This window comes from Bactrocera dorsalis, chromosome 2, assembly GCF_023373825.1.
Source record: "Bactrocera dorsalis isolate Fly_Bdor chromosome 2, ASM2337382v1, whole genome shotgun sequence".
Lineage (NCBI taxonomy): Eukaryota > Metazoa > Arthropoda > Insecta > Diptera > Tephritidae > Bactrocera > Bactrocera dorsalis.
Window position 1 is genome coordinate 39,712,907 of NC_064304.1, and position 23,558 is coordinate 39,736,464.

The 23,558-nt window shown below is 35.2% G+C and overlaps 2 protein-coding genes across 3 annotated transcripts in view; one reads left to right on the forward strand and one right to left on the reverse strand.

The window, feature by feature from the left end:
- Positions 1–3,815: 3,815 nt before the first annotated feature.
- LOC105222148 (homeobox protein MSX-1) lies at positions 3,816–5,373 on the reverse strand. Its single transcript, XM_011199351.3, has 2 exons — positions 4,886–5,373; positions 3,816–4,823 (listed from the first exon to the last, which is right to left on the reverse strand). Exons 1-2 carry the CDS (start codon positions 5,166–5,168, stop codon positions 4,528–4,530), a joined length of 579 nt encoding a protein of 192 aa, XP_011197653.2. The 5' UTR covers positions 5,169–5,373; the 3' UTR covers positions 3,816–4,527.
- A 13,545-nt stretch (positions 5,374–18,918) lies between these two features.
- Positions 18,919–23,558, forward strand: part of LOC105222147 (uncharacterized) — a 50,017-nt gene continuing 45,377 nt past the window's right edge. For both annotated transcript variants that reach the window (XR_007421504.1, XM_011199350.4), the window contains exon 1: positions 18,919–19,252. Coding sequence is in view for 1 of the 2 variants with exons in the window: in XM_011199350.4 (XP_011197652.3) it covers positions 19,018–19,252 (235 nt within the window). In the remaining variant the exon portion in view is untranslated. The remainder of the gene's footprint in view (positions 19,253–23,558) is intronic.

Below are 23,558 nucleotides of genomic sequence, written 5' to 3' on the forward strand. Positions count from 1 at the left end.
GAAATTTTTTGTTTAGCGCAGTCGGAGATCGCGAAAAACTCGAAAATATTTAATTATTTAAAAAAAAAAAAAATTGCTATTACTCTCACAAATATTATATTTTTTTTCTTTCCCGAAAATCTTCTATTATTAGGCAATCACTCTAGGAGAGCCCTTAAAAAAAATCATATATGATCACACATCATTAATAAATCATCACATGACATTAAATCACATCATACGTCATATATGTATGAACGTACATATTAAATCATCACATCACACCAAAAATAATCTCTCTTGAATCACATCACCACACACAACCACATCACCACATTAAATCACTTTGCCACATCAATGAACATCACTACCACAAATCACATCACTTCACGAGTCTACATGTTCTTATTAATAGAAAGGACAAATCGCAGACCAGTACTTTGTATCAAACCAAATCCCACTTGACTTGACCATGTCCATAACACGTACAGTCATATCAATTTATATATATTGTGACAAACAAGTACCCGGAAATTATAAATAAAACGCAAAATATTTAATTATTCATCAATATTTATTTCATCCACTTTGAAGTAATCCCCATCAGATGTAATACAGTTATGTGAATGATTTTTCCAGTTCTCGAAACACTTTTCATAAGCTCTTTTTGGGTTGACCTTCAGCTCTTTCACCGAATTTTTTTTACCTCTTCGATCGACTGAAAACGGGTTGCATTCCGATGATTGTTGACTTCTTAGCACGTCAAACTCATAAACCCATGTCTCATCGGCGGTTATTATATTCTCCATGAATGTGGGATAGGAATTCGCACGATCAAGCATGTCCAAAAAGAACCTGTCTACGGCACTCTTTTTGAATAAAATTCAACTTTATTGGGACGAGTCGAGCCAGAACGCGTTTCATACCTAAAATATCCACCAAAATTATTCGAACAAACTCGCTTGTCGAGCTCTCTGGCTATTTCACTAACACTTGCATGACGATTTTCAACCACCATATCTTTCACTTTTGTAATATTATCATCAGCTGAAGATGTCGACGATTGTCCAGACCTAGGCATGTCTTCAACGATCTCTTGACCGTCTTTGGTTTGTGTTTTTGATAAAACTGAAACACCTTAAGCCTCTTCCAACATTCGCAATTAATTCCGTGCACGAAATTTGGTTAGAAAAACAAAATTTGAGACAAATTATTTGTTCGATATTTTTATCCATTGTAAAAATCTCAACGCACTACCGAGGTATACCGACTTAAACAGCTGGTGTAAACAATCTGGTTCACAGATCGCACTCATATTTGGCATAGCAACTAAGGACAGTCTTACCAACTTAGCAAAATATCATTTCCGGGTGCTTGTGTGTCATAATGTATACAAAATTAGCTACATCATATCACTACATTAACTAAACCAAGTCGATGTCTTCTAGTTAGCCACTCTCATAATCTTTCTTTTATTTGGCTAGCAGCCAATTGGCATTCAAGTGTTTCACATATCAACTGTTAGCGAATGACATCACTTGTTGTATAATCCCATCAGCCAAGTCAAGTTTCAGCCAATCAACAGCGGTTCACAGGAACTTGATTTAAGACACCATAAAGTATAATGGCTTCCCATTAATACCTATACATATGCAATTAGTATGCTAACAATTGACTTGTGATGTTCCTCTTATGTTTAGTCATATGTCTTCTGCTTACGAAAAAACTCAAAACAATCAAACTGCTTAAAAGTTCCCCCGTTTGAAAGTTAACACAAAACATTCTTGGCAATAAATGGTGAGAAGAAACCATCAAAAACGCTACTTAAAAGAAGACGTCACTAACACAATTATATTTTATCTTCTTTGTTTACAATTTACTCAGTTTTAATCGTTTTACTATTTGGGTGGGCTTTAAGCCTGTTAATAACACTGAGTATTTGTTTTCCAACATCTGTTTTACAAGCGATTTATATTTACTGAAATATTTAAATTTATATCACTACTAATCATAGTGTTTGCTTTGTGTTTTTTTTTTGTCAAGAGGTGTAATAAAAAATGTGTAAAAAATAAATGATATTTATAGTAACTTCAAATATTTATATGAACGTGGGATTGTAAGAGGAATCACACCTACGTACATATATAAAGATTATACAAATATTCTTATGATGAGACTTTATTAGTTTATTAATATCATAAAAGATATGAAAATCTGTCTTCAATAGTTATCGCATTTTTTCATTGTAGCAAATTTTGCTGAGTTAGCCCTAGAAATTTATGAGAAAAAACTTTAGTCGTGTATAGTATTGTAAATATTATCTTTATTCTAACTATCTATCACTAACTATTATCATAATGCATATGTAAATTGGTAAGTTCTCGGAACAATATAATTCTCTTAATCCACCCTTATTGAAGTGTTTTAATTTTAAGAGCTTTTTACGGGTATACATATATTGTTTCATAAGTAATATGGTGGGTAATATAGATTTACGGTTGTTGTCTTATTAAAAATTGATGTACTCATTGTGTAGGAGGTTTTTATGCTGGACTAGGTTGAACTTTTTCCTTGAAAATGGATCGACACACACCACCTTTTCGTCGATTTCAAAGTTGCTTTTGACAGCACGAAAAGGAGCTGCCTTTATGTCACTATGTCTGAATTTAGTATCCCCTCACAACTAATACGACTGTGTCAACTGACGTGAGCAATACCAAAAGCTCCGTCACACCCGCGCTTTTAGTTCTGGTTTCTCCAGACTGGATAAGGAAGCGAAGCAAAAGGGTTTGGTAGTGAACGAGGACAAGAAGAAATATATTCTGTCATCAAACAAACAGTCGTCGCACGCGCGACATGTTTTCCACGTCACTGTTGCCAGTCATAACATCGAAATCGTAGATAATTTCGTCTAACGTGGAACCAGTATAAACACCACCAACAATGGCAGCCTGGAAATCCAGCGCAGAATAACTCTTGCCAACAGGTGCTACTTCGGACTGAGTAGGCAATTGAGAAGTAAAGCCCTCTTTCGACGAACAAAGACCAAACTCTGTAAGTCACTCATTATTCCCGACATGCTATATGGCGCAAAGGCATGGACGATGAAAACATCTGATGAGTCGACGTTGCGAGTTTTCGAGAGAAAGGTTCTGAGGATGATTTTTGGTCCTTTGCACATTGGCAACGGTGAACATCGCATTCGATGGATCGATGTGCTGTATGAGTTAAACGACGACACTGACATAGTTAAATGACAGAGGCTACGCTGACTAAGACATGTCGTTTGTATGGATGAAAACACTCCAGCTCTGAAAGTATTCGACGCAGTACCCGCCGGAACAAGCAGAGAAAAAGGAAAACATCCACTCTGTTGGAGAGATTAGGTGCAGAAGGACCTAATGTCTAATCTGATCCACCTGAATTTTCCTGCTTCCTGAATTTGAGATTTAGAAGAAACTTAATCTTTCCAAAGCCGAACCCACTAAGAATCTGTAATGAAAGTAAAGCAAAAATGATAATAATAGCTGTCCACAAAACCTATTTGTTGCTTATCTCACAAACAGTTCGGAGAATATTTTTTGCAGCTCGTTAATTAAATTTCAGCTGACATTTTGGCGCTATACTGAATATTAGTAGAAAATTGCGTTCGGTGTAAAACAGGTGGTACTCCTGACGCTGCCATATATGTATGTTAACGACCTAGCGCTGACCGTTTATGTTGAATAAAATTTCCAAAATTAATATATTTCCCCTTTTTCTTTTATTAAGATAATTTCAACATAATATAGTTACATATACATATGTACATATATACCTGCATATATACTACTATAAGATTAGGTTAGTCAGGTAGGCCAATGAGCCACGCATAGACCACTTTTGGTCCTTTGCGTTACCTGTTGGAGTTCAGTTGCTAGGCTTATGAGGAGTAGATATCCTTTAGCATTCCTGTGCTTGACGCGAATTTCAACAGACTCTGTGGTCTCACTATCGATACCTTCTCCAGTGTTTTATAGCGTGGGGACTCCAGATGTTTACAGTGTAGTCTTGCCAATGCGGGATAAGTACACAACATATGCTATATTGTTTGTCTTTTGCCTTGCTATAGACATTTCCTGCAGTCTTCAGCTCCATTCTGCGGACGTGTGTCGCCACCAGACAGTGAGCACTTACCATTTCGATCATGTTCCAACAGTTTCTCCTATCGTGTGCCAATAGGAATTTTCTGCATTTTCGATCAATCCTTTTGCGCATGACTTTTGCAGTTTAGCATCCAGTTAACTTGTTTCATCGGCTTCTATACAACAAATCCGAACTACATTTTACTACTATACTTATTTTAATTATAAATTTTGCTATTTTTAAGATTCTTATCAATAATCACAACCACAATGTTAAAACCACTTTCTAAGTTATTGTTAAAGCGACATAAAATGTAATCCAAATCATTTTGGGGAGTACCGAGTTGACCGTGCTTGTGCTGATTTCAATTCGAGTATTTTCCAGTTAAATATATCTACATAAATTTACTGGGAATTCGTTTAATTATCGCACTATATCACTTTGCGGTTCCGGACTCGAAGCGTTTGAGGAGATCGTGGACTCATAACTCTCATCTCGCTCGCGTTTTTCGCGTCGCTCACGTGCGCGACGATTTTGAAACCAAATTTTAACGCGTGTATTAGTCAACTCTAACGACTCGGCCAGCTGATTAGCTTCTTCCGCGCTCAAGTAGTTGGCTGTGCGATAGGCGCTCTCCAGTGCCTCCAGTTGGGCGGGTGTGAAAGGGATGCGTGGCAGACGCCCGGGTGTGCGTTTGGCGATCGGTTGACGTAATGTGCCTGAGCAAAATAAAATTCCAACTTAGTAATGCTAGCAGTGAGCAAAGGGACGCCATACTTACGTGACAAACGCGGCGGATGATAGCGCGTATATTGCAACCAATCGAACATGGGCATTTGCGCCACACTCTCATGATTGAATGCGCTCATCGTTGCGTCCACAACACCAGCGGCCATATTGGCCAACTCAACGGCTACGCCGGCTTGATAAGCTTCGTAAGCTTGGCGTTGGCGCTGGTGCTGCTCTTCCAATTTAATGCGCTCCACAATGCCAATCGAAGCATTTGTGCCAATATATCTTTCGCCAGCACGATGTAGTATATAATCAATGCTAAAATCGCTCATATTCACGGTTGCTAAAGACTAGGCTAGGCTAAGTTGAAAATATTCCTTTGATGTTGATGAGTTTGCTAATAAAATTGTACTGAAACTGCCTTTGCGAATGCTGCGCCTTTTTAAGGATCTTCGAGGATAGTAGCTGTGTGCTTAGCTGGACGTACATAGGTTTATGTGCCATCCCTCTCTGTCGTACAGTGTTTCTAGCGCCCAGTGTTCCCTTTATAGGATATATGAATATGTATATGTAGTTATTCCGATACAAAAACAAAATGAAAAGTACAAAACAGTAAATTGCGACTCACTTTCAATTTAAACCCATTGAGGCATAATTGATATGTTAAATGGGCGTTACCCTTCGCTAAAACCGCAAAGGTAAACCAATAGGCCGAAATACAGCCATAAACACAAACACACGCGCGCTCATATTCAGGTAGTTGCATTTATTATCTTTCAGATGCGATTAGCACAAATTGAAATGTGGTTGGTCCGCAATGGCCACTTCAGATGCGCTCATGCAAATAATGATACAACAACGCTTTGTTATTGTTTTCATTATATTTTTTCTACAACTTCTACTACTACTACGAGTACCAGTCAACTGTGCCATTGCCGGGGTTGCGCTGACGTGCGGTTTTCATTCATAAATCGGGCGGAGTACATATTGTGTGTGCTCATCTGTCTGTACGTGTGTGTGTGTGTGTGTGTGTGTGTGTGTGTGTGTGTGTGTGTGAGTACAGCACTATCACGATACGCGATGGGAAAACAAGCTGAGCGGCACATCTTAAATATTTTGATTGATATGTGATTGTTTTCGCATATACAAAATGCAAACAAAGACGACAGCTAATTCGCTAAAGTATCAATTACAGTATTTACATATACTTATTTACAAAATATAAACACGAGTGGTTGGTGGAGTCTGATAACATTATAACATACATACATATGCATGCTTTGCGATATACATTTGTTTGTATGCAGTGTTGTGTTCACATATAAAGAAATACTTTTGTATTTCTAAAAAATATAAAAAAATGTAACCGCGTTCGTAGCCTTATATCAGGCACATACATATGTACATGCTTTTATATGTGTACATTGTATATGGTACATGCATATTATATATTCGTATATCGTTGACACTTATGCTCTTATAAAGTCAGTCATTTTCTCATTCATGACTTCATATCGCAAAACCTGTACACAATTAATTAAAATTAATCTAATAGTTTAGTAAGGAGGGAAATTGGTTGAGCGAGTGTAAGAGGTACAAGTTTGAATTATTAGATTAATTTAAATTAACTATGTACAAATTTTGCGATATGAAGTCATGAATGAATAAATTACTGACTTTATAATATTATAAGTGTCAACGAATATATGAATATATAATATCCATATACCATATACAATGTACAATGTACATAAAAGCATGCATGTGCTTAATCGATTACATTTTTATATTTTTTTATTATACATACAATGAGCGTTCCAAAGTAAACAGGACTTTTTGAATCTGGCGCCCCTGGTGGTGCCATCTATATGTCCACTGGTGCGTTAGAATCTGCTATTTTTATCGATTGTCCAGTGAGAATTTCACGACATTTCCTCGATTCGAAGTGAAGTTATTGCGTTTTAAGTGTCAATATGGTTGTGTTATGGGTGCGAAAATGCGCTTCGAACAAAGAGCCAACATTAAATTTTATTTTAAAATTGGTAAACCTTTTACCGAAACATTTCTATTGATGAAACAAATTTATGGCGATGATTGCTTATCCCGCAGCAGAGTGCACGTGGTTTCAACGTTTTCAAAGTGGTCGTGAGGACATACATAAATGACGATCAACATGTGAGCCAATCAAAATTCGTGATCACCGGAAATTCCATCGAAACTGTGCGTGAATTCATCAAAACTCAGCCGAAATCATTATTGAAATTCATGGAAACGGAATTGAACATCTCCAAAACATCGATTTATCGTATTTTGACCGAACATACGAACAACTTACGAAAGGTGTGTGCACGGTTTGTTCCGCACAAGTTGACTGACGACCAAAAATTGCTAAGAATCCAACATTCGAAGGACGATTATTTGACCAAAAATCACATTTTAACTATTAACCACTCCCCGTATTCACCTGATATGGAACCGTGCGATTTCTTCCTTTTCGGAAAAATGCATTTGCCCATTAAAGGAAAGCAGTATGCAGAGGTAGAGAGCATTCAAAAGGCTTGAACCGGCATACTGGCGGCCATATCGGCCAAAGAGCTAAAACTCTCGTTTGACATGCTTATGGTTCGTGCAAAAAGCTGTATTGAAGCAGAAGGAGACTATTTTGAATAAAATAAATAGATTTTGCCGAAAAAACCATTTGTCCCGGTTTTTTTTAAGTTCTGTTTACTTTGGAACACACCTTGCATGTACACTCTTGGCCACACAAATCTTATCAGTGAATTTTTTTTTACAAATATATGAACTTTAGCTGTAATTAAGCGGTTATGTTGAGAATTGACAAAAGTTTTGTTGTAATCTGTACAAGAACAGTTATTTGACATTGAAGCGTGAAATGTTGACAAATATATTTCAATAGTTTATGAGAGATCGTACATTAAGTAGAACGCCTTACAAAATGTGCGCTAAATATAACCAATTAACGCGTGATAAAAATGGACTATTTTTACGTTAAGGAAAGAAGGAATGTCGGTTCGCGAGATAGCGAGAAAAATAGGATGTAGCCATCCAACAATTAGCAATTTATTAAAAAAAATAAACCAGGACGATCGTTTGGAGCGTTACAGTAGAGTTGGGACTCGGAGGAAGACATCTCCTCGAACAGATGGTGTTATCCATAGATTATCTTTAAAGGATCGCTCTAAAAGCTCTATAAAGGTAAGACGGGACTTAGAGGAGCAATACGATGTAACAATAAGTGCGAGAACAATTCGGAGGAGGTTGCAGGAGTATGGTTTGAATGCGCGGAAACCAGCGGCTAAACCAATTTTAACCAAGAAAATGAGAGCTGCTCGTTTGGAATGGGCAAAAACGCACCGTAACTGGTCCTTGGAGCAGTGGAAAACGGTAATATGGTCGGATGAAAGCAGTTTTAATTTGCACTGCAACGACTATTTACCGTTTGTCCGCCGATTTCCGTGGGAACGTCCTGAAAGCCAAATGGTCTTGGCGTGCTGTTCTTATTATATCCAAGGTCCTTTGCTTTTTATTGATGGGATGATGGACATCTGGGCTGTCGGGCGGCTGCGGAAGCCTTGAGATGCCGGCCTTGATTAGGTAGCTGTTCACAAGAAAGGCGGTGTGAACCGGGGCGTTGTCGTCGTGCTATTTCCAATCGGCTGCGATGTCTTGTCGGACCCGATTGACCCTTCGGTTGAGTCTCTTGAGGACTTCCACGTAAAACTTGGCGTTGACGGTTTGTCCAGGATAAAATAATATTGTTGGATGTGTGCAGCTATCGGATCATTATTACACATACACATTTGTGAATTATATCATTTTAAGTGAAGCAACTTTTGTTATTGTGAAAAAAATTGATAAAGAGGAATTTGTATGTCGATAAAATATTGAAGGGAAAAATACAGTTAAAGCAAAAACTTAGCTTGCAGACGAGCTTCCGGACACTGCCCCAGGAAAATCAACCGAACAAGGATTGGTATGTTAAGTTTATCGAACATCAAAAAATGATGGATGGATGGACGTAAAGTGAAGTTGCTCAAGATATCAGGCACTCAAAAGATATTTACTGAACGTCTAGATCATATAATTCAGGAATATTTGGGTATTAGAAAGCTCTGTGTAAAGTGGGACCTACTCGAGTACACTAAGGACCATCAATAGTGGCTATCACATAGCATAATTGGACGTACTCGAGTAGGTCCCACTTTACACAGAGCTTTCTAATACCCAAATATTCCTGAATTATAAAGGGTGATTTTTTAAGAGCTTGATAACTTTTTTTAAAAAAAAAACGCATAAAATTTGCAAAATCTCATCGGTTCTTTATTTGAAACGTTAGATTGGTTCATGACATTTACTTTTTGAAGATAATCGCGGCTGCGTCTTAGGTGGTCCATTCGGAAAGTCCAATTTTGGGCAACTTTTTCGAGCATTTCGGCCGGAATAGCCCGAATTTCTTCGGAAATGTTGTCTTCCAAAGCTGGAATAGTTGCTGGCTTATTTCTGTAGACTTTAGACTTGACGTAGCCCCACAAAAAATAGTCTAAAGGCGTTAAATCGCATGATCTTGGTGGCCAACTTACGGGCCCATTTCTTGAGATGAATTGTTGTCCGAAGTTTTCCCTCAAAATGGCCATAGAATCGCGAGCTGTGTGGCATGTAGCGCCATCTTGTTGAAACCACATGTCAACCAAGTTCAGTTCTTCCATTTTTGGCAACAAAAAGTTTGTTAGCATCGAACGATAGCGATCGCCATTCACCGTAACGTTGCGTCCAACAGCATCTTTGAAAAAATACGGTCCAATGATTCCACCAGCGTACAAACCACACCAAACAGTGCATTTTTCGGGATGCATGGGCAGTTCTTGAACGGCTTCTGGTTGCTCTTCACCCCAAATGCGGCAATTTTGCTTATTTACGTAGCCATTCAACCAGAAATGAGCCTCATCGCTGAACAAAATTTGTCGATAAAACACATTTCGAACCGAACACTGATTTTGGTAATAAAATTCAATGATTTGCAAGCGTTGCTCGTTAGTAAGTCTATTCATGATGAAATGTCAAAGCATACTGAGCATCTTTCTCTTTGACACCATGTCTGAAATCCCACGTGATCTGTCAAATACTAATGCATGAAAATCCTAACCTCAAAAAAATCACCCGTTATGATGAGAGACGAAATTGCCGAAAAACGGCCGCATTTGAAGACAAAGTGCTGTTTCACCAAGACACCGTGTCAAGTCAGTGAAAGCTCCAGGCAAAACTCCGCGAAATTGGACTTCGAATTGCTTCCACCGTATTCTCCGGATCTGTCTTCCGATGACTATTTCTTGTTCTCTGATCTCAAAATAATGCTCGCTGGGAAGAAATTTTCGTGGATTGAAAAGGTAATCGCTGAAACTGAGGCCTATTTTGAAGCAAAGGGCTAACCTTTCTACAACAAGTATGGAAGGGCTAAGTTCGGGTGAAAACAAACATTTTATACTCTAGCAACAATCAGAAGATCGAAATATAAGAAATTTACATATATACTCTATATAACTGATACACTGACCGACAAATTCTGCATAAAATTTGTTAGGAAAACGAAAATCATTATACATAAGTATTATATGGGAGTAATATTGACCCGATTTTATCTATTAACTATTATCATGCCACATACTAAAGAATGTTTCCTGGCTTTCATTTAGGTACCTTACATACAATCACCAATCATAAGGGAAAATCCTGATAATAGTTATATGGGGCCAAAGATAGACTGTTATAAGTAATGAGTCATAGAGATAACTCAAATATTAACTGATATGTCCAGTATGCAGTCACATGGAAGTGTGAAAATCTTTAGAAATTCTTAAACCCAAAAAGTGAGCGGTGCTACGCCTATCGTATAACTTTTGCATCGGCTCCTATAAAGCCCGCCCATGAAATTTCGTACGTAAAATTTAATGTCTCTGTCGTATTTAGACGTTGATTTATATGTTATATGAGGAGTGAGTGGTATTATCTTAGGTTATCCCATCTAAGAACTCGGCCTTGCTTTTTGCCAAGATAACAATAACCAAGTTTTATCAAAATATCAATTTTAACTCAACTTACAGCTGCAAGGACGAACAGACAGATTTCAATTCGACGTTTAGCAAAGAAGAAATAGAATTGTCAATTAGAAAATTAAAAGATGAAAAGAGGCATTAGAAATTGTGCATAATTAGCCTTGAGGCCGACTTAATTGAAGCATTAGTAAGTGGTTTGCAAACTTCCTTTCAAGTCAGCGAAAAAAAGTGGTACTAATAATCAAAATGATTTTGGAAGCCCGTAAATGAAGTTTATCGTGATAGCTGACATTGTAAAAATATCGAACCAACATGTTCGACGTTCTCGTCTTCAAACCTCAAGAAAATATTTGCTGGAAAGTAATTTCGTTTCAATGCCAATCTGAGATCTGAGATTAGATGAGAAATAAATATAAAAATGCTTTCGAAAACTGATTATGAATAATATCGAATTTGCATACATACTCTTATTGAAAACGCTCGGGACTGTTCAACAATTCTATCCAAACACGTATACATACATACATATGATATGTATATTGCATATAATGGGGACTAGGCTTCTACTAAAATTTAGTCAGAGATTTAGAATTGTCTGTCAAGTACAATTTGCTTTTTGCCTTTTAGGCTTGGTATTGTCTGAGTTTTAATTCCACTATCGAACGACTGGTAGCATTAATTTACTACTTTGTATACATATATTTGTACTTATGTATGTACATAAGAAAAAATTACTGAAATGGAATTGTGATAAGGTTCATTTATTCTTTAGAGTCCTGATGTGAGTACTTTTGGTAGGGTTATAGAAAAAAGAATCCTTGACAGACAATCCTAAATCTCAGAATGAATTTTAGTTATTTATATACTTGCTTGTTTCCTTTATTTTTTATTTATAAACATATGTATGTTAAATATGATGTGATGAGCATAATTTGTGAGGTGGTCTTATCACGTCATCGCTTAATTGTGAAAATCTTTTTTGACAAGCAATGAAAAATTAAAAATAAATGTCAAAATCTTTATTTTAAGTGCTTAAATAGAGATAGATATCTTTTGAATTTATCATAAAAACCAAATAAGTGTCAAGATAACTCAAACCAAAAATGGATGACAAATTATCCGAAATGTTAATTTTTTTTGTGCGATTAGAATGGATAGATAACCGATTAGTTTAACGTTAGGGCCATGTATTACGGAGATAGAGTTTGTTGTCAGTTCCACTTCCACTAAAACAGTTCGAGGACATTTTAATATATTTTTAGTGTGGTTGTTGTAAAATTTGATAGATGTTCAACACACGAAAATCGATAGGACTGATAATGGCGAAATTCACTTTGTTTTACTACAATGCAGCGTGTAGACTAACTAAGTTAGTTCAATGTTCCACGGTTTGGAAGTTATGATTTAACAATATACGAGTTATATGATGAAAGCGACATAGTTCAGCGAATTAAGAGACAGCGGCTACGCTAGCTAGGTCATGTCGTCCGAATGGATGAAAACGCTCCAGCTCTGAAACTAATCGACACAGTACTTGCCGTTGGAAACAGAGGAAGACCTCCATTCCATTGGAAAAACCAGGTGCTGAAGGACCTGACTACGCTTGGAACCTTCAATTGGCACCAAACAGAAAGAAAGGAAAAACGACTGGCGCGCTGTTGTAAACTCGGCTAAGCGGGGTCTATGCCGATAAAGAAGAAGAAGATATTAAATATAATTATTTGCGTCAAACGGTATGGATATAATGTGCATATTTATGTTAATATATACATATATTTATGTTATGATATACATATTATATATCTGATACACTTTATCGCATTAACATAGTCCGTGTAACATTTTTATTGATCATGAAGAGTGGCGAACAAACATCTGTTATAAATGTAATCTACCATTGTCAAATACATGAAACATTATATCCATCGTTTATAGGAATTGAATAAGGTATCTATATATTATCTACTATTGATTGTTTATTGCTCTGGGTGAGCACTACGAAATTAATAGAATTTACAATTGAAGAGATTGGAAGGCATATGTATGCATGTATGACAGCGAACTAAATCGCATACGCTTTGTGCAAAAGGTTTCTATCGGTTATAAAATATATTACATTATATTAGCATGTTATGGATTTCAGGAAATACTGGTCGTAATGTTCGTGCAATCGTTTGATAAATATACTTCTATACATATGTATGTATATGTCAACATTTACATTGCGTATTTATTTATATACTGTGCGTTCAAAAAATAATGTGTTCGTTTACTAAAAGTATAGATAACCTATATAGGGAAAAATTTTATATATGTTATAAATATAATTCAATCTATTTAAAAAAAATCGAAATTAAGTGTTTTATTGTTACGATTCACTACATCATGTTACATACATATGTATGCATATGTAGCTTAAAATTTTCAGCTTCCGCTGTCAGATTAACCAATATATAACCATTTTATAACCAAAACTAAAATTTTGTTTCAATATGAGTGTTTGCTTTTATAAAGATTTTTCTTCGCCTGTAAACTTATGAAAAGTGATGTTACGTTATTTTGCATTTTAGGTCACGATATTTAGAAACACTTTGCTTGTTTTAGCTGACGTTTATTCAATACTTGCTTCAATCTGCCGCGTTCCTTATTACAGCCTGACACCTAGCAACTCACGACAAAATTTTCCACATATTTCACAGACACCCACCTCCAGAGTAGCATAATCAAATCTTATGTTTATGTTAAATGTTTTCTTCATAGATTTTGGTTTTCATCAGAATCCAAGCAGTCCCTATTGGATTGGCGGCGGGTGTTTGTGATGGCCAATCTAAAGAATCAATATGGTTTCCTTATTTCCATTAAGTACGGAATCTGCTCCTATGTTTCGGTTCATTGTCTTTTTGCAATATCCAAGCATAGCCGTTTTCCTAAAGTATTTCATCTGACTTTAGTAAAGCATTTTAAAAAAATTTGATCATTCTAACGGCGTGCAGGTTTTCTGTGAAGCATCTCAAAACCCCATATTCATGAGCAGAGAAGTATCCTATTATTAACTTCCTGTGAATAAATGTTTATTCTTTCTTGGCCAAACACGTCTCGAGGGGTGAAATAACAAACAATTTGACTCATCTGTAAAAATTGCGTTGACATATCGCTCATTTGCTGCAAGACCGGCATAATTCAAAAAACGTGATTTTGGAGTTAATGCTGCAGAATTGTTCGTTATATCATACTTCATGTTGAGTGAAAAATTCATATGAATACCTCTTATATGCTCCGCTTGAGAAGAGGTGTAAGGTTGGAGTCACCATGTAAGGTTGTAGTAAGTTGAAAACTTTAAACGCGTTTTCTGGCGAATCGATTTTTTTGACTTATGCCGGTCTTGCAGCAAATGAGCGATATGTATTAAGAAGATTGAAAAACCTAACCGAATTGTACCTGTCAGTATTCGCAATTGAATATGTGTTAATTTGCAAATAAAATAAAACTTTTTTTCCGCGAATTGATCGCGCAATAGATAACGTTATTTTTTGAACGCACGGTACATACAAGCACATACATATGTATGTATGTATGTGCTTATTTATTTGCTAAGGCTTTTGCAGTCAGCAACAATTCAAAGGCCTGTTTATGTTCGATAAAATAATAATGTTGATATACATATACCTATGCACATACATATATGGTATAGTGTAATATTTATTTAGTTTTTGTTTGGCGTTATTTCTTTATGTTTTTACCAGCTTTTAAAGTACAATTATTAAGTTTATACTGCATTTCACTGCAAATTATTATAGTCTTGTTTTTATTTGCTTGATAGCAAACATAAATTAAATGCATTTTTATAAAACAAACAAAAATTTGTCCCAATCTTGTTTTATTCATACGAGTGTACTTTTTTTTTGTTCTCATACATATGCATGTATGTACATACATATATGGTAGTTTTACTTAAAACTACTGGCTTAATAATAATTTTTTGATTGATTAATTGCTCACGAACTCTTTATACACCCGAATAAAAGTTGGAATTTAGCCCATCACTACTGTTATTATTAAATTTGTTCACATCATAATTAAGCTTACCAAAAATGTGTAAATAAAAGTAAAAAAGAAGCTTTTCGAAAACTGATAAGAGGAATTAAATATATAATAATTTTTGGCCGACAGTGTCTCAGTTTAGACGAAGCGGTAAGCAAAAACAGTACGGTAATGGTTTTGTTTAAGTGTGAGAGGACAATTTATGCAAATACAGGGTGTCTTCCAAAGTAAACAGGACTTAAAAAAAAATAGAACAAAAAGTTTATCACTATATCTCTAAACTGGATCCCCTGAAATTAAAAATCCAAACAGATTTCGTTAAAGTTATGTTAAATCTAGTAATCGAAATGGAAAGTATAAGAAAAATAAATTTTTTGGACAAAATGACGGTTTCTCAAAAAACAAATCGAGTTTTGACCGAAATTTCGGCCTTAAATTGTTTATAAAAAAATACAATTTTATGGATGAGAAAAAATCTTCGCTTAATTACTAAAAAATATATTTTAGAAGCTTGTATTAAAATATGAGGCTAATCGGTTTAGCTCAAACAAAATAAAAAGGAATTTTTAACTTACATAAAACTTGCAAGTAATGTTTTAATTTTAAATCATATTTTCAGAAAATAGCGTATCTGAAAAAAACTTTACCGACAAATGTAGCAGTAAATTGTTTCTAATATACTTTACTAGATAATGTGTATGTAAAGAAACAATTAAAACTACAAGGGAATAGGTGCGCTAGTTTCCAACTAATATTCTAGCATTATTTGAGTTATTGGACAGTGAAATTTATTTCTACTGCTTCACTAATTGAGTACTATTTTTAGGGTATTGAAGTGTAAGTAAAACAAGAAAAAACGCTAACTTCGGCTGCACCGTGAATATATATCTTTAAATGAGGAAGAGTCCCATGCAAGCATTTGATTCCGATTATTCAGTTTGTATAGCAGCTATATGCTATAGTTGACCCATCCGAACAATTTCTTCGGAGATTACACTATTATCTTAGATATCGGCAGTTCCGACAAATGAGCAGCTTCTTGAAGAGAAAATGACGTTTGCAAAATTTCAAAACGATATCTTAAAAGCTGAGGAACTAGTTCGTATATATGTATATAGACAGACAGACATGGCTAAAACGACTCAGCTCAACATACTGATAATTTAAATAACTATATACTTCATAGGGTCTCTGACGCTTCCTTCTAGGTGTTACAAACTTCGTGGCAATTAATATACCCTGTTCAGAGTATACAAATTACAATTTTTGGAAATTGTAGAACGGCCTAATTCTTTAAGAGGAAAGAATAAAAAAAATTGCTCGAGAATCTGCTAACCGGTTAAAAAAATGAGTTTATTGATATTTGTAGTAATTTTAGAGTAAAAGAAATGGTAATGGCAAAAAATGGTAATAATTTCTGCAATAAATAAAATGCGTTATTTTTTTTAATTACCAAAAGGAAATCGCAAACGTGTGCAGAGAAAGGAATAATCGAAGTTTATGAACGGTAAAAGCTTTCAATAATTGAAATGTCAAAATAAGTTGACGAAAGTTGAAAAGTTATAAGCAATTTATTGCGTAACAAGTCGGATTACGATCGAAATAATAATTGCGGTAACAACAAAGTCATTTCCGTTGCTAACAAGAGTGCAATTTTAAGACAGAAAACTTACTCCCATTAATAGACCGCCAATATCCGGCTAAATGCTGGTATTCAAGTGGGTTATCTACTGTTCCAAAGGTGCTAAGGAATGCTGCTAATTCGTAACTATTAAAACTAAAGAAAAAATCACTTTTAAGTTCCCCACAAACAAAACACGATTTCATTTTGCACCCGAACATACAATCTCAGAGTCTGATTGGCGCTATATTATATTTTCAGATTAAAAAAAATTAATTTGGGAGTGCCGATATAGATTATTATTGAATGACCTTCGGAAGTAGGAACATCGGGAGGAACGAAAAAATAGTCGGGTGAACGATTTGACAATGTGGAGAGCCATCTTCTAATTTGGTAAGTGCGAACGGCAATTTTTTAATACAAATATGAAAGTAAACGCGTATAAAAACAAACTGCAATAGTTTTTCTTCTTTCTAAAAATATATTCGTAACTTTACACGCTAGGATAAAACATAAATCTTCCACAGAACCTTTCTCTCGAAAACTCGTAACGCTGACTAATCAGATGTTGTCATGGCATGGATGCCTCTGCATCGTATAGCAGGACGGGGGTGATGAGTGACTTGTAGAGTTTGGTCTTTGTTCGTCGAGAGAATACCTTACTTCTGACGTTGTTCGTGGTGTTAATGCTGGTTCCAAGACAAACGAAATACGACTTCAAAATTATGTCTATCAGCAGTGATGTGGGAGCCAAGTCGCGGTTCCGACGACTATTTGTTTGATCACAGCAGATATTTCATCTTGTCCTCATTCAAAACCAGACTCTTATCCAGGCTTCAGAAAAAATAATATAATTCCTATTTTATTTTGTAAAAAATTAGTCTGTAACAAGTAAGGAAGGGCTAAGTTCGGGTGCAATCCAACATTTTATACGCTTGCAACTTGCAAAAATCAAAGCCGAGGAAATACTTTAAGGTGTAAAACCAATCATATAGAGTAAAGTCAGCAGGAGGTTCGGAAATCTTGATATTAGTTATATAAAGGCCAGGTCAAGTTTTTACTCAAATGTTATGTGTAAAACACGCTCTCTTATTTCCATTGAGATAACTCACATATTGGCCGATATATGCGGTACAAAGTCACCCCGAAGTTCGAAAATCGTAATATTAGGTATATGGTGGCAAAGGAAAGTATTGGTCTCATTCAACCCATTTCTGACATACAGACATACCATTATAAGAGAAGGGTAATCTCTTAATTTCAATTATATATATGACACATTGACCGACATTTTCGATCAAAAGTCAACTATAGGTACCGGGGTCTAAATATTCGGTACCTAGGGGCTTGAACAGTTTTTATTGGATTGAAACAATTTTTGATCATAAGATGACACAGTCTAAAGGCATTGTTCGTGCACAGTTTTATGCCGTTACATTAACTGCTTCTTGATTTGTGTACTGGAAACTAAACGAATCAAGTGGAACTTAGAATTATGCTATTTGGGAAGTAGGCGTCGTTGTTATTCGACTTCACCCATTTTCACACTGTGACATAATCAAGTTAGAAAAATGCCACGTTTATCAAAATCGGTTGGACGGGTCCCGAGATAAGGGATTTCACCAAAAAGTGGGCGGTGCAACGCCCATCGTCCAATTTTCATACTGGCTCCCGGATGGCACATACCATATCGGTGGTAAAATTCAATGTCTGTGGCGTATTTAGTTATTTTTTAACAGTATTGTTATATGGAGAGCGAGCGAGGTTATCCGATTTTATCCATTTTAACAATGTCGGTAAAAATTCTTATAAAATTTGGGTTCAGCAAATTTGGTTGTTGTAGCTTAAGTGGTTTAGGAAATATGTACATTAAATCGAAATTTTTTTGTACCAAGGAACTCGCATATCAAATTTCATCAAGATATCTCCGATGGACGGACAGACAGACAGTCAACCGGATTTCAACTTTTCTCGTCGCCCTGATCATTTATACATACATATATATACGAGTATGAGCCTATTAGTTTCAGGTGATACAAACAACCGTTAGCTGAACTTATAATGCTCTGTAGCAACAGGTTGCATGAGTATAAAAAAATGATGTATTGTAAGCGAAAGTGTCACACTGTAAATAAATCTATATTATTATATTCAGAATTATTCGTTTCTAACGAAAGGAAAACGAATAGCTTATGTTTGTATTCGTATTGATATAAAGGCATGCATGTATGCGTGCGCGTCGCTTGTTCCGCAATAGAGTGTGTGAAGATACAATAAGTCCATATACATACATACATATGTATGTACATATATAATATATTGTATTTTGAGATTTGTAAGTGGGCACATTTAATATTGTGCATTCAGTTATAAAAGTGCGCTCGCGACTTAGAAACTCCAATTGAACGTAGGAAGTGACGAGCGATTTCTCGAAATTAAATTAGACAAATGTCGAATGCAAAATATGTACTACTGAGCAAACATGATTTTAGTGAAATTGCATATGAAAATCAAAGTCAAAATGTGTTTGAAAAAATCTTAGCATTTCTAAAGCAAAAACAATTTGCAAGAATTTTAGCATTTTGTGCGTTAATTACAACACTACAACTGCTGCATATGCGATTCTACTACTATGAAACAAATCCCGTGTATGAGACCACAATCCAAATTGAAGTGTGGGAAAGTAAGAATTAATTATGCGATTTAAAAAAAAAAAACAAAATAAAATTAATGTGCGCGAATGTGTGCGAGCAAGTGATTCTGGTATTATCACGCAGTTTCCAAAAATATGGAAAAATTAATGAAATTATATTATTGAAATATTATTGTATTATTATATTAATGAAAATTACTTTGCGTAACTAATATTCGGTAAAATTTTGCTTCTCATATAACAACGGCGCTCGAAAAATATTTCACATGTACATATTTTTTTTATTCTCATGTCTCGAATAAATAAAATGTTTTACTTACTTACATACATATGTAGTACATACATATATGGATATATATGAGTACATAAATGCTAGTTTTATCGGCACTTGTTCCATAACTCCGTACTGTATGGTGTTAGATAAAACCGAAAAAAATCTGTTACATATGTGTACATATTCATACATGTATGTACTTGCCTATATATAAAATCGTGACAAATTTGTGTTTTTTACTTAAAACTAAAGATTACAAAGTATTTTTTTTAATTAATGATGAATTTGTGCTTTCGTGTATTTCAATTTAAAAATCGTTGGTGGTAGCGATTCGTGTATTTGTGCGTTTGTGTGTTTGGGTTCAGCGGAAAGCAGTGATTGCAATGTCAAAATAAATGCGGTTGAAATTTATGAATCAGTGGTGTTACAAAATTGAGAATTTAAGGCATTTGATTTTTAAAACTTCCAAAAAAATGAAACCAAGGTTTGCATCCAATGAAAAACGTTTTGTTGGTTCTTCCTGGTAATCTTATTTGTTATAAACAACCTCAAGTCAAATTAATGTGTGAAACATTAAATGCCAAGCAAATTTTGGTTAAATCCATATTATCCTCACTGATTTTATCATAAAATGTACAGAAATCGTCTTAGTGTTTTGAAAAAGGCGGACAAAATTTTTATGTAGATATCGCGTCCCTCAAAAACATGACAACTTTGAAAGTCGAACAACCCCTGTCGCGCGATACGCGATACGGTGTGGCAGTCAATATGTTAACGAAGAAATTAAACCTTTAATGAAGATCCTTAACTTGACTTTGATCGATTAGCAAGAAGATGTATATCTTGACTTTGATCGATTAATCGATTAATTGATCGATCTGATCAACTTGTTCGAAGACCGTTGCCTTATTCAATAAACTTGAGGACTTGAGTTTGAACGATCAGTTTATATGGCAGCCTATATATCCTAAAGTGGTCCTATATCTATATATGACAGAATATGTATATTATATATCTTAAAGTGGTACTATATCGGTTTTGACACGTGAGCAAATTATTGGAGAAAAAAGGAAGTGTGTAAAATTTGAATTCGATATCTCAAAAACTGCGTGACTTTTTATCGTAAAGAGTCCACCAACAAGAAGGACGAGATGTTAAATTGAAGTAAAATACTCGAATTTGCTCAAATTGGGTTTTGTTTTTTTTTTTTATACGGATCAATTTTTGCCATTTATGATACAACTGCTTCGTTTACATATCTCCACCCATTTACGCCAGTTTTCAATAATCCGGCGATTCATTTCGGTTATGGTGTGCTGTTTTCGAGTTCCTCGAGCGTTGCTGGTTGATTGCAGTAAACCTCTGATTTAACATACCATCTATGAAACGTTTACGCCTTAAAAATGATTCGGTGCACCAAACAGTAAATTTTTGAAGATGCAAGTGTGTTTCCTTAACCACAGTAGAATTTGACTCACTCCAATCGCGTCAAACTTGTTTTTTGACTAAGCCAGAAATGGGCCTCATCTGGGAAGAAGAGCTCCTGCAGTAGCCGCCGGAGAATGTTAATTTGAGTACTAATCTTGGCGTCCAAGCGTTATCACGTCATTCTTATATATATATTTAGCATATAAAGAATTAAACGAGCTAAATATAATTAGTATAATATAGTTTAGAAAATCTTCTTCTTTATTGGCGTAGACTCCGCTTACGCGGTTAAGCCGAATTTACAACAGCGTAAGAGGCTGTTCTGTCCTTTTCATATGGAGTGTGTACGAGACGAGTCTCAAACCCAACACACAATCCTGGATAGGGATAATTTGCCTTCTCATTTCAGCTCGCCTTCAAAGGAATGGTTTTTGGCTACTCAGAGGATACTTGCTCTAAGACCAAAAGTCGTGAGCTGCTTGTGCCACATGTAAATGAATCGTTTCTGGCCACTCCCAAGTGAATGGCGCTCTGGGAACTTTCCTCACTTGTGTGAACTTCTACACATGGCTCCAGCCATTAGAAAATACGAGAGTAAAAAAATGGCTTTAATTTGCCTAAACAAATTAGTAACATTGCATCAATTAGAACTGACTCGTTGCTATATGGAGCTTCTAGTTTTAGAGATACGCTATTGGCAATATTTAATAAAGGACAATGCTAGTCGACGAATAACGCCGAATCTAGCTGTGTGATATGTACAGTTGCTAGATTAGTGATTTTTTTATGTGCGCAAAATTTTATTGACAAAACAATAAACGAATTTATTTTTCTATCGAATTGCCTTCTTCTATACAAAAAAATTAAATAATTAAAACTGAAAAATATTTTGTGGAACAGTGGGATTTTAACATATTCAGCATAATATGCTATATTACAATGGCGGTCCTCCTGGCCGGACGGCTCCCATAACTAGACAAATTTCATGTTCACAACGATTTCATTCTTATTTTCATACAAAAGCTATTCCTATAACCAGACATGAGTAAGTTCCAACAACCAGACACGCACACAATTTCGGAAATATTTCGTTCAAATTTTGACAAGATCGCATAAAATTTGTCTCAAAAATTCTCTCCAATTTACGGTCACCGCTTTTTTAAATTCTTATTAATTTTTGAGACAGCTTTTTTAAGAGCAATACGGAAAATGATCACAGCAAAAAAATTGTCTGGCGCTGAGGCCGTCTGTTTCGCGGTGACTCAACTGAAATTAAAGGAATAATTGTCTTTCAATCACTCCTGGTTGACATTGGCTCCCATTTATTAGTTAAATTGTAATATAGTTTGAGTTGCAGCTTCTGACTTCAATAATACATTTTAAACACTCCTTTTCGTGACATCCCCATATATGGACAGTTTCTTTAGCCGGCTAAAAACACTGCGACGGAGGGTGTCCGTTATGAAGAATTTCACTGTTCTTATAATTTTACATATTGAATGTGATATATATAATTTAATTAATAGGCAGATAAAAGATACATATATACAAAGGAAAACGATTTATGAAGATCACAGCTTCCCCCTCCAAACATTTACTAAACGAAACATTTTCTTCTAAATTTTCTGCATTAACTTGCGTCATAAAGCCAATCAAGAGAACGAGGGTCTGTATAATTGGCAAATAAAGCCTTAGGGAAGGTGTAAATCGACCACAATGTTCCTACTGTGTCATCAATCATTAAAACTTCATTAGCCGTGAAAACTGATTTGAGACAGAATCAGATATTTATTAAAATATTAACATTTTTGCCCCATACTTCTTGTACGTAGGAATTAAAATAAATTATCTAATTGATCACTAGTTGAAGGCTCTTGAAGGGCACAATCTGCAGATATCAAATGAATAATGATGAAGTTTCCAAGAATTACATCTACAAAATTTTCCTCGAGTAGTTACAAAATAATACGGGAAAGTAATCTCGAAAATCTTAAAGTAAACATTGAATAGCTTTGAGTAGTGAAATGTCATAAAGCATTAAAAAAAATCTGATAAATTTGATATATTTAATGCAGTGACGTGTGAAGGGGCTCCCAGTGATAACGACTTTTAGGGAACCAAAGGTGCGATACTTTGATAAACGTAGTAAGAAGTGACATAATCAGTTTATAAGTACAGTGATTATAAAAAGCAATAAGTACATTTGATTATTAATGATGTGTTATTAATTTTAAACGGTGTCCCAAAATTAACGCAATATTTAAATTTGCCGCCATTTATGCAATAACGTGTTGAAAACCCTGCAAAAAAACAAGTCGACAGCTGACAGTTTAGTCTTTTCCAAAATGGATCGTCACAATGTGTCTTCATTATTGAACAACATTTCTAAAATAATTGTTCAATTCACAACCAATCGTAAACCATCGTAAAATCGTAAAATTATAAAAAAAAACAAATGGAAAAATTTACAGAATATACTTATACAGTATGTAAAAAAAACAAGTGTAAAAATTTATAATGTTACGATTTTACGATGCTTTACGATAGGTTGTAAATTGAACAAATGTAAACTTGGCGGTCGCAGTTCGAAAAATGCATACAAACTATGGTCGGAAGAGTGTTTTAACTTCGTCA